Consider the following 18262-nt stretch of genomic DNA (forward strand, 5'->3'; position numbering starts at 1 on the left):
GGGAGCATATGTTGCTCTAAAACCTTTATATACCTTTCAGTATTCAGTAGTGCCTTCCAAAACATGCAAGCTGCCCATACTGTATGCACTTATGCACCCCCATACCATCAGAGATGCTGGCTTTTGAATTGAATGCTGATAATTTACATTTTACATTTATGCATTTAGCAGACGCTTTTATCCAAAGCGACATACATTGCATTCAAGTTACAGATTTTACCTTTTATCAGCTCTTGCTTTCCCTGGGAATCGAACCCATGATCTTAGCATTGCTAGTGCCATGCTCTACTATTTGAGCTACAGGAAAGCCCATATGCTGGAATACTCTGGAAGGTCTCCCTTTGATAACAGTGCAAAATTTCTCAGTTTAAACATTTGTTATGTTCTCTATGTTCTATTGTGAATAAAATATTGGCTCATGTGATTTGAAAGTATTTTAGTTTTCATTTTATTCAAATTTAAAAAATGTCCCAACATTTCCGGAATTCGGATTGTAATAAATCATGTTAGAATGATTTCTGAAGGATCATGTGACACTGAAGATTGGAGTAATGGCTGATGAAAATTCAGCTTTGCATCGCAGGAATAAATGACATTTTAAAATATATTAAAATAGAAAACCAATTGTTTTAAATTGTAAAAAATATTTCACATTATTACTGTTTTTCTGTATTTTTGATCAAATAAATACAGCCTTGATGAGCATAAGAGACTTCTTTAAAAAAAAAAAAAAAAAAAAAACACTGAAAATCCCAAACAGCTGGACAGTCTAACATACACACTAGTTTTGTTTTCTAGGCTTTAGCGGACTGGAAGTAGAAAGTAGATGTACACAAGCACAAATGGTAGCTCCAAAGGTGAAACATCTTGTTCCCCAGTTTTGCTGGACCTTTTACAAACTTTGTGTTTTGAAATCTATAATTAGATATATAAAGACAGAACGATCATTGTTCATTCCTCTGAGCCTGGGTCCAGACAGATGATACATGAGTTTATATTTGTGAAGCTGTGGCTTCGTAACAGTGGAAACTGACTCAACTGAGGAACCTGACAATATGATTAAAGAGCCCTTAAAAGCAGCACTGATCTAACCCCCTGGCTGCAACAAGCTCTTTCGGAAGCCAAAAAGTAGCTTTGTCTGTTTGTAAAGAAGAGCTCTGAATGCCAGCAGAACACAAGGTTCATTTATCATAAGCAAACTACAGTGCGTAAGTAAGATTAATCGAAAATGTTAGTTACATTGTAAAAAATTTCAGACCTCCCTGATTTTTTTCAATTGTGGCAACAGTCTGTTAACATTGGCTCAATGAGAAATAATATGTTGAGCCAATTGAAAAAACATTAAATCTACAAAACCATTTTATTGGCCCAATTAAATATTTTAAATAGTAGTTGCATACATTTTTTGTTTTACCTAATCTAAAAATGTATATTGGTAAATGTATATTGCTAAAGCAACCTTACTGAATTGTTTATTCCCCGTTGTCCCAAAAGAAAATGATTTAAAAAAAAAAAAAAAAAACATTAAATGATGATACACTGAACAGGGACACATTTTAATACATTTTTAATCAAATCTACAAAAATATTGTAATACCTTACAATGATAAATACTTAATAAATAACATTCTACACAGTATTTACATTTAATTCTCATAAGATACACAAAGCTGATGAATTGTACTTTAAACATTAATACATTCACAAACATGCAAAAATATCAAAAACACCATAAAATGTAATAATTTATCTGTGGTCACTTCAACCAGTGTTTAGTGTAATGTCACCTGAATATTACCATTCTCACAAAAGGTATTCTGAGCTCATGAAACTTACACTTCAAATGTTTGCCAAAAATAAAATAAAATAAATAAATAATCTCATAAGAGGTATTTTGAACTTTTTAGGGTTAGTTATTAATTACCCTCATGTCATTCCACATCTGTATGACGTTTGTTCATCTTCAGAACACAAATTAAGATATTTTTGATGAGATTTAGTGATATGCTATTTACACTAAGTGCAAATAGCAATAGACTCTATTTACACTATGTTAAAATAACAGGATTTTCTGCTATTTATACTACTTATTGCAAATAGTGGCAATTATCTGCACCTCAGTATTGTAGTACATTATAAAACAGCATGCAATAATAACTTGAGTGTAAATTTTAATTTTAATTCAAATTATTAGATGGATGCCACCTTATTGGGACAATAAAGCCCTCCCTACACCTATCCTAACCCCACCCGATACTTTATTTTCAACTTTTTGGTTATTTCCTTCATTTTTATTGAAAATAAATGCTTTTCTGATTTGAAATTTGAAAATGGAGAAAAAAAAGTTTGCCAAAAGGCAGATTCGAACACGGGTCGATCGCTTTAAAATGAGTACAACACACATTTTACCATCTGCGCCACCAGAGCTGACGACAGTTAACAGTCTTTTGTAATGTTGACCATCCCAATCACACGTTGGTGGGTGGAGTTAGTGTAAATAGCCTCTGCCATCAAGGTGGGCTATTTGCACTTAGTGTAAATAGACACTCCGTTTTTTGTTTGGGGGTAATTTTTGGGAAGCAGTTTGTTGAGTCAATGTTATTTTTCAGTTTCCAAAATTTTTCAAAATGTACATTTTTTACAGTGCAGCTATAACTGTAACTCTATATATGAAAAATATTGTTAGAATAACTTTCAGAATTATTTCTTGATGAACGATAAAAACATTGACAGCCATTCAGAATCCACCTGACTTTAGAGAGCTTGAGCGTTTAAAGTGGCAAGTGACAGAACTGTATAGCGCGTGTTTATAATAAACAGAATACTATCATTGGTTGTTGTGGACGCTAACCCAATAACAGGAACATTCTCAGAATTTTGGCTAATGTTCTTGCAAGGTTATCTCTGTTATGAACAAATATTCTTCCTATAAATTTAACAGAATGTTAATTCAAAGTCATGTGGTATTTCATAATGTTCTCAAAATGCAAAATATTACTTTTGCTTCATTCATGGACAGTTTTCTTTCTAAAACGTTTTTCTAAAATGTTCCCTTGTCCTTTACATAACCATGAAAACGTTTTAAAAATTGGACATTCAAAAAACATTCAGAAATAACATGTTCATAACCTAATGGGAATGTTAGCTAAATGTTATTTGTGTTAGCTTTATAGTTATCTTTCATGTGAATGGGGCTTAAATGATTCAAACATAGTATGCTACATTGTTGTCATGTGAACTCATTACATGCATGTTTATTTCCATGCTCATATTCTGAGTAGTAAGGTAGCATGCTATTCTGAACAAAGCCTTAAAGGGATAGTTCACTCAAAAATGAAAATGAAATGATATTCCTCCTCGTTCTGTTCCTGTTCCAAAAACAAACAAAAATAGATATTTTGATGAATGTTTCAGCTGTTTTTGCCCATGAAAAAAGATTTCCATTTGTACAGTATGAAATAAATACTGAGACATTTACCAAAAAAGAAAAGAAGAAGAAACACAAATGGTGTGGAACAGCATGAGAGTGAGTAAATGATGGCAAAATTTCCATTTTTGGACGAACTATCCCTTTAAGGCGCCTCAATGTACTGCATTTACATTTATATTTTCATAGTTAAATAATACCAGACTTGGAGTTTGCCTGTTGTTGGGAGTTTCTTGCCAAGTTTCTCTTTAGAGTTGAAAGGGATTCTCTGTAAGTTTAGTTGGGGGATTTGTCCGTGTTTTAATGCATTTCAGAGCTTTATAAGCCATGCATGATCAGTCAGGCGTTTGGCCCCCTGGTGAGACTCCCTGTTGGGGTTTCCCCCACCACGTCACAGGTGGAGTCCAAACCAACCAAGAACCAGATGCAAAAACAGATGATTTTTTCCCCTCTTAGAGCACACTGACTTTCCTGCAAAGAAAAATGACTATGTCAGATTTGGAACTGTTTCTTTTCATGCATATTTATACTAAGAATGTTGAAAAAAGGCTGCACACCAAACACTGTTTGTAAAAAAAGCAGGGCACAATAAATCACAAAGTTACAGTACACTGTGTCCACAAACCCAATGCCATATAACAACAACTGATTGAAATCTCTTCCATGTAACTATAGAAAAGTAATAATAGGCTTTGATTGGTTTTGCCTGTCAGTGCATTTCTTTTTTCCAAAGTCATGTGGCACTTTCAAGTAATTATACTTTATAATGTTGGTAAAGCTCAAATGATATGAAAACAAAAGAGCATATATAAGGTGCCTGATATTTGCTCTTCTGAGAGTGACGATCATTATTTTCTGAAGGTTATGCACTTTTCTCTGATCATTTGTTGAAAAAGAAAAAGTTTTAGGCCTATTTTGTTTCTTATTCATGAAAATTCCTGTGCAATTCATATTCAAATGTTGTTTTGCAGATAAACAGTACTGCATTGTTTGTTGTGTAGGTGGTTCTTGGCGACAGTGACGCTATTTGTTGTGTCTATATGTTGGAGAACAGAAAAACCTACCATATTTTGAGTCTTTGGTAATATAACTGCCATATTGTGGGACATTATCCAAAAAACCAGCATTCTCTCTTTTCCTCCTCATTGCTGTCTTTATCCACCTCCACATCCTGGCCCTCGGGCCTAGACTGCACTGCGTGGGCCCCGGCATGTGTGTGCTTGTGCGTTTTGACCTATAGATGCCGTGTTGACATAGCGCTCAGTACTGCATAAGCTGATAAAAATACAAGCGTTTGGGCTGCTGTGCTCAGGTCTTGCAGTATTACACAATCAGAGCCCTGGCCCGTGTATTGTGATATTTTAATATCAGGGATTTTAGCACCAGAGGCATTTCAAATGATGTTTGTGCAGTATACTTCAAGATAAAGCTATATAAAAGAGTGGCTAGCGTTACACAACCACTTCCCATGAGCCAATGTAATCTTTGACTTCACAGTAACTTTAACATCTAACTTTAACATCATATGCAACCACACACTGATGCTACTTCAAAACCTAGTGAGCTGCAGTCGGAAGCAATATTTTAAGGGATTATGGCATTTACAAAATCCATTATTATTACTATTATTATTATATTAAATTTTTGAGATGTATGTATGTGTATGTATATATATATATATATATATATATATATATATATATATATATATATATATATATATATATATATATTCTTCTTATTATTATTAATTTGCATTATAATTATTATTTATTTATTTATTTTAATAGCCTTTTGTCCATTCATTCTTTTAAACCTCTTTATCCACTTAGGAGCCAAGAGGAAAACAATTCCTGCCTCACCTTTGCCATTTACACTATCCTCTCCTTCTCCACATCCTCTCTCTCTGATAGGATAATCTGGGAGTGAGTGTCGACCCATGTGAGGACGGGATTACACTTTTATTTGCAGAGTTTTTATCCCGCTTGCCATCTGTCAGAGGCACACGAGAGAGACAGAAAGCCGCTTTGACTTTCAGGGTCCATTTCTGACCACTCTTCTCCAAAAAATTATCACCTCACGTGTGTGCAGGGGAAAGAAAACTAAGCTTAAAAATGAGCAATAATCACATTGGGCCATATCATCATAAAAAAATAAAATAAAATAAAATAAAAATAATATATATATATATATATATATATATATATATATATATATATAGTTTTACTAATAATACATTTTACTATTACTTATTGATTGTATTATTTAAATAATAATAATAATAATTATTATTATTATTATTATTTAGAGGTCTTTAGAATTTAATTATATTTATATATATTTATATTATTTATATTTTATTTTATTTTATTTTAAACACATGATCACCTCACATGTGCACAGAAAAAAAAAGCTTAAACAATTAGCAATAATCACTTTGGGCCATATCATAATCCAATTAATCAATCAATCAATAGATTTGCTAATAATACATTTTACTATTACTCATTGATGGTATTATTTAAACAACAACAATAATAATAATAATAATAATAATAATAATAATAATAATAGGAATAATAGGAATATAAATAATATGAATAATAATAATAATTCTTTAGAGGTCTTTAGAATTATTATTATTATATTAATTTTGCTCCCAGAATATGTCATTAACAAATAAGATATTATTTTTTGTTTTGTTTTCTGGAAGAACCTCGCATCTTGAATATTAAGATGTGTCTACACTGCCGTTTTTTTTTTCTTTTGTGTGTGTGTGTGTGTGTGTGTGTGTTCAAAAGAGCAAAGAAAACCAGGTCTTTCATGATTATGTTTCCTTTAAATCTTTTACCCACTGTCCTTAAAGTCCTCCTGCAGCATAGCACAGCTAGAGGTCAACACTTCACCCTTCAGGATCCGTCTTGTCCTTCATCGCCTGCAATTAACAGCACTGCCTGCAATCTGATCCTGGAGCCCTACGGGCGACTCCTACTGTCAGCTTATCACCTCCCCTGCCTTGTCTGCTTCAATTGCTTCAGCGCTCCAAAGTGTCTCACAGGCAAAAGCTATTAGATCCTATATTCCCCTCAGTAAAAGAGATTTATCCCTAGATAATTAAGTCTACTGATGTACGTCATGTATGGGGTTGCTACAGGTCCTGGTGTTTAATGTAATGAGAATGCCCCCTTTGGTGTGAACAGAAGAACTAGAGAACTAGAGTAAGGAATTTTCTCAGGGTGGAAAAGAATATGATATCTGACATATGGCATGTAGAAATGCACAGGCAAGGGCAGGTGTCAACACAAACACTCATAAACATGTTGCATATACAGTCACACCTATTCTTGTCAAAATCGCCTATAGGCTTAAAATCAAATTTAAAAAAATAATCTATTTATTTATTTATCCGAAACCATTTTAGTTAAGAATAACCCAACATAATCAAAACCATTCAAAATGTATAGTTATGAGGAGAAGGATTTTGGACCAATGAGATTTCACTGTGGGCGGAGCCACCAAACACATGGCAGCTTTACATGGAAACCTGCCTTACACCTTTTTGTTATATTTACAGTTTAATTAAGACATAACTTGAGCCAGGTTTTACTATATTTGTGAGGGCACATGTGGCTCTCAAAACTATAACCAAACACTCTCACCATCAAACACAGACACATACAAACATTTCACAACAAGCAAACCAAAACAGAAAAAATAAACCAAATCAGTTTTGCAGCTTTTGTGGACTTTCTGTGTCCGTTTTAGTACAATGCTGTCCTCAGAAAACCTGCTTGGCTTGTTTTGAAAAGCCTGAGAATATAAATGTTCTGACTTCAAATTCTCCTCCGTGTCCTTTCAACAACTCTGAGAGTAAGAGCACTCACCTTAAACAATATGTAACGTCAAGCTCTCCAGGCCAGAACTGTGACCAACTCAATCGATACTGATTTATGAGAGCAGCATTTGGCATATGCTTAATATGACTGTCAGGCCCTGACCAGGTTTTTAAATATGTAACAGTTTTCTTGTATGCAGGGTCTTGAGGGAATCCGGGGATTGTGATCAAATCTGTTGTGGTGTGTAAGTTTGACTGTTGAGCTTCTTCCACCGTGGTTTACAGCCAGATTTCAGTGACGGATTGGCCCAAATTTAATCCTGAAACCGCAGAGTGTATTAGAGCTAATACTTGTGGCTTCACCTCATTGGACATGCTTTAGCACCGACTCACAGTCAGATATATGTCCAACGCTCAAATCTGAGTGCCGCCAGAGAGTTTTAAAGAGAAACAGACTTTCTGTCTTTACTTCTTTCAGCTCTTTGTATGCTTCAGTCACTAGTGCGCATAGCTATGCATTAAAGCCTTTGTTTTCTGCAAATGTCCATGGCTATAGTTGATAGTTGTTTGATATTTAACTTTCTTTTTTAAAGTAAACCGTTTACAGTGAGGTTCAAAGTTGAAAAGTTGAAAGAAATTAATAATTTTATTCAGCGAGGATGCATTGAACTGATAAAAAGTAACAGTAAAGACTTTTAAACAATTATTTTTTTGAACTTTTATTCATCAAAGAATCCTGAAATAAAACATATCATGGTTTCCACAAAAATATTAAGCAGCACCACTTGTTTTCAACATTGATAATAATAAGAAATGTTTCTTGAGCAGCAAATGAGCATGTTAGAGTGACACTGGAGTAATGATGCTAAAAATTCAGATTTGCATCACAGCAATAAATTATACTTTAAAATATATTCAAATAGAAAACTGCCATTTTAAATTGTAATATCATGTTACAGTTTTATTGTTTTACTGTGTTTTTAATCATCGCATAAGAGACTTCTTTCAAAAATATTAAAAAAAAATCTTATTGGTACCAAACTCTTCAACAGTTCTGAATGTTTCTGGTTACACACACTGCTACCTTTCACTACTGATCTCAGGCTGAACCTGCACCCTGTGTTCAAGCCAAAAACCCTTAACTAAAAACCTGAAACATGTGCAGCCCAGTAAGCTGATATAACATCCATGTGGTTAGATGTGAGATAAAGTCGCTCTAACTGCTGCTATTTTGTGGTGCATTATAATGCTAACTGCACAAGCTGAAAGCAATCACAAGCGGTGCTAAAATCACAAGACATAAATTCTGAAAATGTTCATCTTAGTTATCTGGTCCAGTTCTTGCAGGCCTTTTCAAAAACCACAATCATCAACACGGCCCATGACTGATGAAGAATCAAATTTACCTCAACGCAATATTTAAAAATATGGAACAGCTGGAGTGGATTAACACTGATATAATGAATAATAAACAGCTTGTAATGATCAGATCAGTCATTTCCATGATACACATGACTTCTGCAAGTAATACCATATGGACCTCAGGACGTAGGGCCAGAGATAATGCCTAGTATAGACAAAAAATCTATCTATACATCAGTAAGTATTTATCATTGCAATGATCTCTGCTTTAACTTTAATAATACTGATCCTGCTTCTCTAGAATATCTTTCTTTTGAGTCTCATACAATCACCTATAAGGCTCCTTTTAGATATAATCCTGCTCAATCTGTGTGCATGTGTGCGTATTATTAAACCTCAATGACAGATCCTATTACCAACTGACTTTCATCTCTTCTCATTGGTTCACTGTCAGCTCATAACTCTTCTCTTTTATTAAGTCCTCCACCCAGAATGTACTCTGAAATAAGGGCACATTATGTATAAAATTAACACTAAAGAGAGTTTAAGGCAGGACTATTCCACAAGCAGTTGCCAAATTATAGCATGATTTCTGATTTTTTCTCTTAGATCTTTTGTGAAAAAACTACAATATGCTTTAAACAAAAATGCAACATTCAATTCAGCTACTTAATTGTATATGAACAGACACAAACAGACATACTTTTTTACATGCACGTATCACGCTGCTACAATGGTATGTAAATTATATGTGAATATGATAATCATTCATCTGATTTTTATTACCATTTGATACCATGGTTGCACCACAGTCATTTTTGCAAAGGGAGCTCCAGTATTGAGCTGTTTACTTCTCTCTCTCTCTCTCTCTCCCTGCACATGTCTGTAATAATGAGAGCATCTAATGTTTCTTTGTAATATTTTGCACATGGTATGCTGCTGTACTAGAGATCCGTATTTGAAAGGTCTTTTTGTTTAGAGACTTTATGAGTGTGTGAGCATGTGCGTCTATAGACCCTCCTCGGCTTCTCTCTGCAGCTGCCTCCATATTTAGTTACTGCAGTAACTCAGTGAGAATAATCTTTGCTACTCTTGCTATATTGGATTTACTACACCTACACCATTTATGGTACGCTGTAAAAAGTGATAAGTTGACTTAACTTTAAAAAATTGAGGAAACCCGAACTTGACAATTCACTTAACTTATTTTTTTAAATTATTATTTACTTAATCATTTTAAGGCAACGGGTTTCCTCACATTGTAAAACGTGATAAGTTGACTTAACTTAAACATTTTTAGGAAACCCGTTGCCTTAAAATGATTAAGTAAATAATAATTTTTTAAAAAGGTTAAGTGAACGTGTGCATAAATGTTTAAGGAAACCTGGAGTGTGATATAGGGAGGAACTTGTGATGGATTGAACATCAAATAAAGCAAATCGAAGGAGAGCAAAAATTAAATGTAAAGTAGCAACAGCATCTAAGAGAAACTACATTGCTTGGAGAAACAAAGCTGCTGACAGAATGAACCACATGTGTATGGGAGCATGTAAGGCAAATACATAACACGATTTTTAAAAATGAATGGCTTTCTGTAGTTTGTGTAAATGGACTATGATAATTTTACATTAATTGTGAGAGTTGATTAATTAACAGAAGTTATTACTCCACCATCTGCTTGTTACATCATTAACAAAATTGTTTAACCAAATTTTGTTTAATTGGTTCAGACAATGGATGTGCAACTGTGTTACTGCAGTGTTGGTAGTTACTACTGCTACATTATAGCATGAGCAGTTTTTAATGTAAATTAGATTGTATAATATCACAATTTAAAGCAAAAACAGAATGGTCTGACCTTAGCTTTGTCAAATTCACTCTCTGACAGCAGGTGGCGCTTATGGAACAGTAGTGATAGAACATTTCACTGCAGTTTTAAATACCACATTAATATGCAGTATATGGAGCTAAGATGAAAAGAAAATACCATCTAAACTTTTCTGAAGACAGTTCGTTTCCCTCAGAGTTTAGGGATGTAACGATTAACCGCGAGCCAGTTGAAAATCGATTCAAATATGCTTTGCAATACAATTAGGGCTAGGAGTTTATATGAATGTATGTCTGAAGGGAATTTTCTGTCTTTAGAAAAGTTTAGATGGTATTTTTTTCTTTTCATCTTGCCTCTGTATAATGCATATTAAAGTTTATAAGTGCAGTGCTGCTTTGTTTACAGCGGAAACCAAGGAAACGCTTTAAGCGCCACCTGCTGGCAGAGAGTGAATCTGCGTCTCATTCAGCTTGTCTGCTGTTTCTGTTTCATGCAGATTTTTTTTTATTTATAGTTTCACAAAACTGAAGAGATTTCTTTTATTTGTGTTATTTATTTATTTGAGTTTTGATATTTACATTATTTGTTATTTACATTTTATCCAAAGCGACCTACAAATGAGGACAATAGAAGCAATCAAAACAAAAAAAAGAGTTATTATAGTGTTATATTTCAGTTTCACAAAGAAACGTGCAGCATTTTGTCCAAGCAATAATAAAAGGACACATTTCGTTTATAATTTGTCATAAATCTCATTTTGTTAAGTCGTGAATCGAATCGAATCGTGAGTTGAGTGAATCGTTACATCTCTATCAGAGATACATTCATATAAACCCCCACCACAGTTCAATATTTAGGATTTTCTTCCAATATTTTGTACATCGTGAACAGTGATCTTGTTCTCCCTGCTACAGTATTTTCTTCTCTTTGCATTCGTCTTCAGCATCTCTGGCTTCTGTAAACAACTTCTGGCTTCTGGTTTATTTGCCCAGTTAAAGAATTAGTTGTGTGTTATCGTTCTCTTACCATTATCACCTAGCCATTTCAACAGACTGTCATCATAATGACTGATTAAAACTGATATAGATTCATTTTTAAATGTTAACATACATCAACATTAACTTTAAATGTACATAACTGCATACAGATTACAAACATTCGCATTTCATGTGAATGTACTGTGTATTTCTTTATCTGAGCAGACATGTGTGATTTGAACCCTGTGCAACCGTGAACGCTGGTTGTCGTGGAAACCTGCACTACTCTGCAGCTGCTATTCAACAGCAGATGATGGCAGTAAAAATGAGAGCGTGCACACACACTCATACCCCCAACATTACACACAGAGACACGCACCTTTGGGGGACAGAGAGTGTTTACTTGATACACACCAGCTTGCACGGCATGACACTAGCAGCAATGTCTGTCCTTGATCAATATTATCAAGCTAAATTTGGCTCTGGCCTGCAGTTTTCTCATCTACCACCAAACAACAAAAAGGAGATACTCTGCTTGAGGCATCGTGACCAAACGTACCATTCAAGAGTGTACTATTCACTCAAGCTCACAATAGCACATAATGGAAGCACATGCAGTCTCAAAGTCCAACACATCACCCCAACTGGACATTTAATTTATTTAACATCAGCAACTAAAGAACACTCAGTGTCAGACTGTGCCAAGCCATAGTGAGATTGATTAGTGTTTATCCATATGTCAGGATAAGTCCCCCGTATGGCCAACATAAACGCCAGAAATTGTAGACAGATGCAAAATGGAGTTCCAACAGGGAATATATAAGGAAAAAAAGACAAACAAAGTGATTATGTAATCAGATTTATTATGAAGAAAGAAATATGGAATGGACTGTGTTGCAATAGTATTCATGGCTGAGTTCCAGTTAAACACATACAATCTGATGTATATTGGCAAAAAATAAGTAATGGATAATATATAGTCAGTTGCTGCAGATGAAACCCAGGAAAAATCATCTTTGCAATAATGAAGGCGATACATTATCTTGCTTATCACATGCCTACTTGTCAAATACATAGAAAATAGATATGAATTATTAAATTAGGTTGAAATTGTTGTAGTATGTGAAAAAGAATCTAGCACAGCTACTTTACATAGGAAATATTTTTGCTTTTTGCAATGGTCAATATCGTTATATAGTTTAGCAGTTAATATACAAAAATATTGACCAATCAGAATCAAGTATTTCAAAGCAGGTTTTTTTGTTTTGTTTTGTGGATGTTTGCTAAGAAAAAATAGAAATCTGAAAAAAAAAAAAATATTGTTATATACACAACAAAATTATGCAAAAGGTATGAAAAAAAGATTAGATTAATGCAAAGTAAAAAAAAATAAAAAAATACTAGATTAGTTTACAAGATTAATTTGACTAGATATACAGATTTACAGTAAAAATATAAAATGTAATGTTGGAAACAACAGGTTGTCTTTTTAATATTCTTAATATTCTCCTACACATTATAAATGTGTAAAATATATTGGCTACCTGTATACGTTCTTTGGGATCAAAAAGTTCAAAACCCCTTTTCCAGAGAATGGTGCAAAAAGCCTAGTGAATATAGGTTTTTGTAGAATAATAAATGACAATTCTTTACTGAAACATTTTCAAAACAATCAATTAACTAATTGTCTGACAATGCATTATAAAACAGATGACATTATAATAATTTGAGGTTGAGACTGTGCAGGTTTAATGTAATTATTAGGACTAATTATAAAATGTAAACTGAAGTATTTTGACATAGGATGCAGAATATAATGGATTGTTCTATTAGCACAGCCCCTCTAAAACATTTTTCTCTCTCTGAGTGTATTATGTAAGAGAATATGTATCTGGAATTAAAAGGAGAAAGGGGCAACCTCGTGATAACCTTATACAGCATGCACAAACACAATACACACACGAATATTCAACCTCAGCAAACTCCTCTGTGACTGCAGGATTGATGGCGTATCTGCAAAGGAACATTCCCACTTTGGGATCTGAATCCTAAAGGTCAGCATAATAGGCCTTGACTATCTCCCCAGCACTCAAATGCAGGCTGGGGTTCAGCTGCAGTGCTTGTCAAGTCATCTTTAAGTGCTGCTCCTGCATCGCCTGTCTCTTGGTTCTAATGAGGATAGTATTTCACGGACACTTTGGCAGCCAATCTCCAATTTCAATGTGCTTCCAGTCATTCCAGGTTTCAGAGTTTATTCAGTTTTATAGGTACATAAAGCAATTACCATAAATCTGTTTACCCAGAGTATATGGTGAGAGTAGTTGAAAACCATTTGTTCTTTGCGGTGGTGCCACGTAGTAGCTACACTGTAAAAAATTACCGTAATTTTAACGGTAAAAAACTGTGAAAAAGCTACGGTAAAAACCTGTTAAATGGTTAACAGTAAGTTCCCCTAATATATACGGTGAAAAACTGTAATAGACATTTCAGACAATTTTACGGTGAAATACCGCTTTTGGAAGTGAAAAAGAATGTAAAATTTACAGGGAAAAAACGTAAACTGACGTTCCCAGAATTCCCTGCGTTGTATTTTAAATTTTGTTTGAATTTGATGTTTTTTCTTTGAAATAACTGTGTTTCTTCTTAGTTTTTTCTTATCAGTTATGTTTATTAGGGTTGTATGTTACATCTAATGTTGTTAAATTAATGTTTATTGCATATTTCAGTTTAATGAGTCTCACCATGATGATGTTTAGTGGTTGTGCGAATGACACTGTGCGCCTTCTATATATGTTATTATTTAAAAGCTGCTTGTGATGGGCTTTGGTTCATCATGTGACTTTCTCATAACCTTCTGCATTTGGTGGTTATCAGCGCCTTTCAAAGGTACAAAACAGATTTCAGTACTTCAATAGGTTGGTATATTAACATTATATCAGTTAATGAAATTACAGTATTTAACTGTAAATTTAAGTTAAAACTGTAAAACCTAAAACGCTGCTAAAAAATGCCGTAAAATTTACGGTAAAAAAACGGCAGCTGTGGTTGCCAGACTTCTACCGTAAAATATACGGCATTTTTTTTTTTACAGTGTACTGCTTCCTTCTGATTTCAACCAATATATATATATATATATATATACATATATATTTATAAAACATAAATTGTAGTTAGTAATGTAATCTATTTGATTACACATACTGTATTAGGTAATGTATTGTGACTACTTTTTGATGACTTTATTACTTTTGACATAATTCGTAAGAAAATATTGTCTGTTATTTATCAACATCATAAATTACACATTAAATTATGCCAAGGTTTCCCAAATCGAAAGAACTGAATGCTTTGTGAGGTGATGAAAAGCTATTAAATGATTAGTTGAATCATAATGACTAATTTAAGGAAAACTAAAAGGAAAGCTTAAAGAGAAAAAAAGAAGAATTAAGGCAAATAAATATATTATGAATAATTTACTGCCACTGTGTAAATAATATGTAACTATGTACTATATAATAAATAATAGTAATCTGATTGCGAGTACTTTAAAATGTATCATATAGTCAGTCAATGTCACGGTGCACACAGCAGGGAGGAACGAGGAACACAGAGACGAGGATAAACTCAAATATACAGTCTTTAATATAGACAAAGCAGGGCAAGACAAGGCAAGGCAGACACACAGGAACACCGGGAGTAACAAGTAGACCAGACGAAAAGGAACTGAACGGGCAGGAACTAATATACACTGGATAATTACACACCTGAACACCTGAACAGAATAAACTAATAATCACACTGAACAAGGACAGGAACATGACCAAATATAGAAACATGAGGGCGACAAACACACCACACGACAGAAAACTGACAGTCAATCATATTCTATATATTTTGCACACACACACATATATACATGAAAAAAATTGTATTACCTCTTAATAAAAACAACCCCAAAAAACACTATATGGCAAACATGCAACGGACATATTTCTCAAAGGAGGATTTTGTAAGAGCATCATTAATTTAATTTTGTCGTGTATTGTAAAGGATATAAATTCATCATTCATAGCTGTGCTAATCAAAGTCGTATGACAATCCCCTATTCCTGAACACAAAAGTAGCACAAGCGCTTGTGAGTTTCGGGCATGGGCTCCCAAAAATGTGTGCACCATGTGTGAGCGAGAGAGCACCAATCAGCCCATCGTTGTGGAGCAAGCGATGATTTCATTTTGATCAAAGTGGTGGTGTTCTGGAGCGAAGGCCTGTGGTTTGTTATGGTTCCCTTCAAAATTCCAATTGTTAAAAAGGGGAAGGCAAAAAAGTAAATATTATTGCTAACGTGATTTTAGTGGATAATGTTTTCCACGTAATCAGAGAGGCAATAGTGAGAATGAGTTTAATTGAGTTTTTGTCCTCCCTGCCCTTTTTTAATCACTTTTATTTATTAACTTGTAACAGCGAAATTCTCCAGCTCTTTGTTTATTAACTGACTTTTATTTATATCTTTAGAGAACATAAATGAAATTCTGCCATGTCAATTCTAAAGTGTAATGAATTAACCACACTTTGAACTGTCTCAGAGATAGTACTGGCTGAAGAAATGTTTCTTGAAGCAGATAAGGTTAAAATCTGGGTTAGGAGAACCTGGTCACAGTAGGTCACAGTAAGCAGACTGACCCGAGATGACATTAAGAGGTCATAATTCTTAACAAAGGGTCACAGAAGAGAGAGAACAATACTCCTAGAAAATTAGGGAGAAAAGAGTTTTGGGGTAACAGACTAATTTAGCCATTCTTCTGAGACGTAGAGTAGGTTGGCCATGTGGACTTTTTGGAGTTTGGAGTTTTACTGTATCTCAAAGACATAACAGAAAGTAAACATCATCTACCCATGTTTTTGCCATTGTTTTGTGTTTGCTTAAAAATATATTCCTCTTTTGGCGCTTCCTCTTTTCTTCAGATTGAAAGCTGTACTTCCTCTTGAGATATTGCTGTAGGTCAACCACATGAGAGAAGTGTGCATCCTCATGACACCCAAAAGAGCATTTTTGTTCACTATATGTTTTTGTTAATACCTGAGAACACATATGCCATATACTGATAATGTATATATATATATACCATTTGAAGATTAGACAGCCTCTTCTCCCTATGAACTGAAAACTGAAGTATGACATAAAGGGATTTTTTTTTTAAATAATTAATGTATTATTACGTATTTATATTATATAATGACTATTTATTATTAAAACGTCTTGCTTTTTTTGCGCACTTGTTAAACCTTGCACCTATGTGGTAAAACAAAATGATTAATAAATTAACACTGGCTGAAGTTGAGGGGCGTGACTCCCGGTGAAGCGCTCTCAGACTCCGCCTTCTATGTAAATGAGTCAGTGTGGCGCTGGTATCCGCGCGCTCACTCAATGAGCACCGAGACAGGAGGAGTGTCCGACTGTTTACATCTCGTTTCGGGGGCCGAGAGATCTTTTCCTCCAGCATGATGTCGGTGTGGAATTATCGCACTCTCAACCTTTGAGAAATAAAGGCGGCCAGCGCAAAACAGTGACCCGGCGTTGAGTCATGGGAGGCCAGATAACCCGAAACGCCTTGTACGGTGAGGAACTGCGTTAAGGATCTCCATGCAACCGCTGAATGATGTTCATTATGTTTGCCTGCTGATGAACGCTCCGATATAGATAGAAAGATAGATGAATAGATGGATGGAAGAGAATTTAGAGAGAAAACGTCTGCCTCTAAATAGCCTACCACATAGGCATTGGAATACTTGGAACACAAAACACAATCGCGCACAAGTCATAGACTTAACGTAGACGGCATTTGTGTAGCTTTTTGGAAATTTTGCGCTCCAAGGAACGAATACACGAGCGCGTCTCATGCCAGTGAATGCGCTTTCACATCAGACGTGTTTCCCCCACAGCAGCGTGAAAGCGTGAGAAAGGGAAGGGAATTTGTGGGGATTCCCTCTGTTGTTGGAAATAAGAAGGATTTACTGCGGGTTTTCCACAACGTTTGGTTGTATTATTAACAAGCCCGTGAGGCAGCTGGTTTAAAAGAGAACCAAATAAATCAATAAATCAATTGATTAGTTCTACATAAAAATACACGGTTGTTGGTTACACAGAGTCAATTTTTTATACTGATATGTCCTTAAATTCATGTTCAGGCTGTTGTGCTGCTAAAATATTGGTTTTGGTAAGTCGTTCTAACATGTATTTCTTGGTAAACTTGCAACTACTAGGCTATCTATAGCTATGCAGAGCTTTTTTAGTAATCCACTAGTGACTAATCCACTAGTATCTTCTTAAATTTCAACTACCCATTAGATGCTAAGACGTCCATTATGGATTAGTATATTTATCCAATTAGCAGTAGTTACTATACCAAATCATAGCAAAAATGAATATATGTGGTGCATAGATTCAGTGTGGTTTAAATGTCAGGAGTTGATCTGCTATGGGATGTTTTGGCCGTTGGCCTGCAGGGTGAATGGGTGAATAATCTTCCGTGTTGGAAGGGTGACTGTAACTGAAACAAACATGAGCAGTTGGTTTATGTAAATCTCTCTGTGTTACTCTCACTCTGAGTGCAGCTGATTGGCCTGGAGTTAATCTGAACCCTTGGTGGATCTGACCCACTTGATCATTAATTCTAATTAAAGCACTATATCATATCCAATTAGGTAAACCGGGACTAGAGCTATAACAGTCCAGAATGTGTAGTAGAACCTGGTGTTCGTAAAAAGCGCACTTGTCGGAAACATACTCAATATTTTCATACCATGAGGGAAATTTCTGAATTAAAATGAATTAA

The 18262-nt window shown here is 34.6% G+C and overlaps 1 protein-coding gene across 2 annotated transcripts in view; it reads left to right on the plus strand.

The window, feature by feature from the left end:
- neurl1aa (neuralized E3 ubiquitin protein ligase 1Aa) overlaps positions 1-18262 on the plus strand; it is a 70220-nt gene that overhangs the window by 12424 nt on the left and 39534 nt on the right. The window contains exon 1 of one of the 2 annotated variants that reach the window (XM_058792317.1): positions 16846-17045. The exons of the other annotated variant lie outside the window; for it this stretch is intronic. Within the exon in view, the coding sequence (XP_058648300.1) occupies positions 17012-17045 (34 nt within the window). The 5' untranslated portion in view covers positions 16846-17011. Of the gene's footprint in view, positions 1-16845; positions 17046-18262 lie in introns of those variants that run through there. 2 annotated transcript variants of the gene reach the window in all.

Source organism: Onychostoma macrolepis, chromosome 01 (assembly GCF_012432095.1).
Source record: "Onychostoma macrolepis isolate SWU-2019 chromosome 01, ASM1243209v1, whole genome shotgun sequence".
NCBI lineage: Eukaryota > Metazoa > Chordata > Actinopteri > Cypriniformes > Cyprinidae > Onychostoma > Onychostoma macrolepis.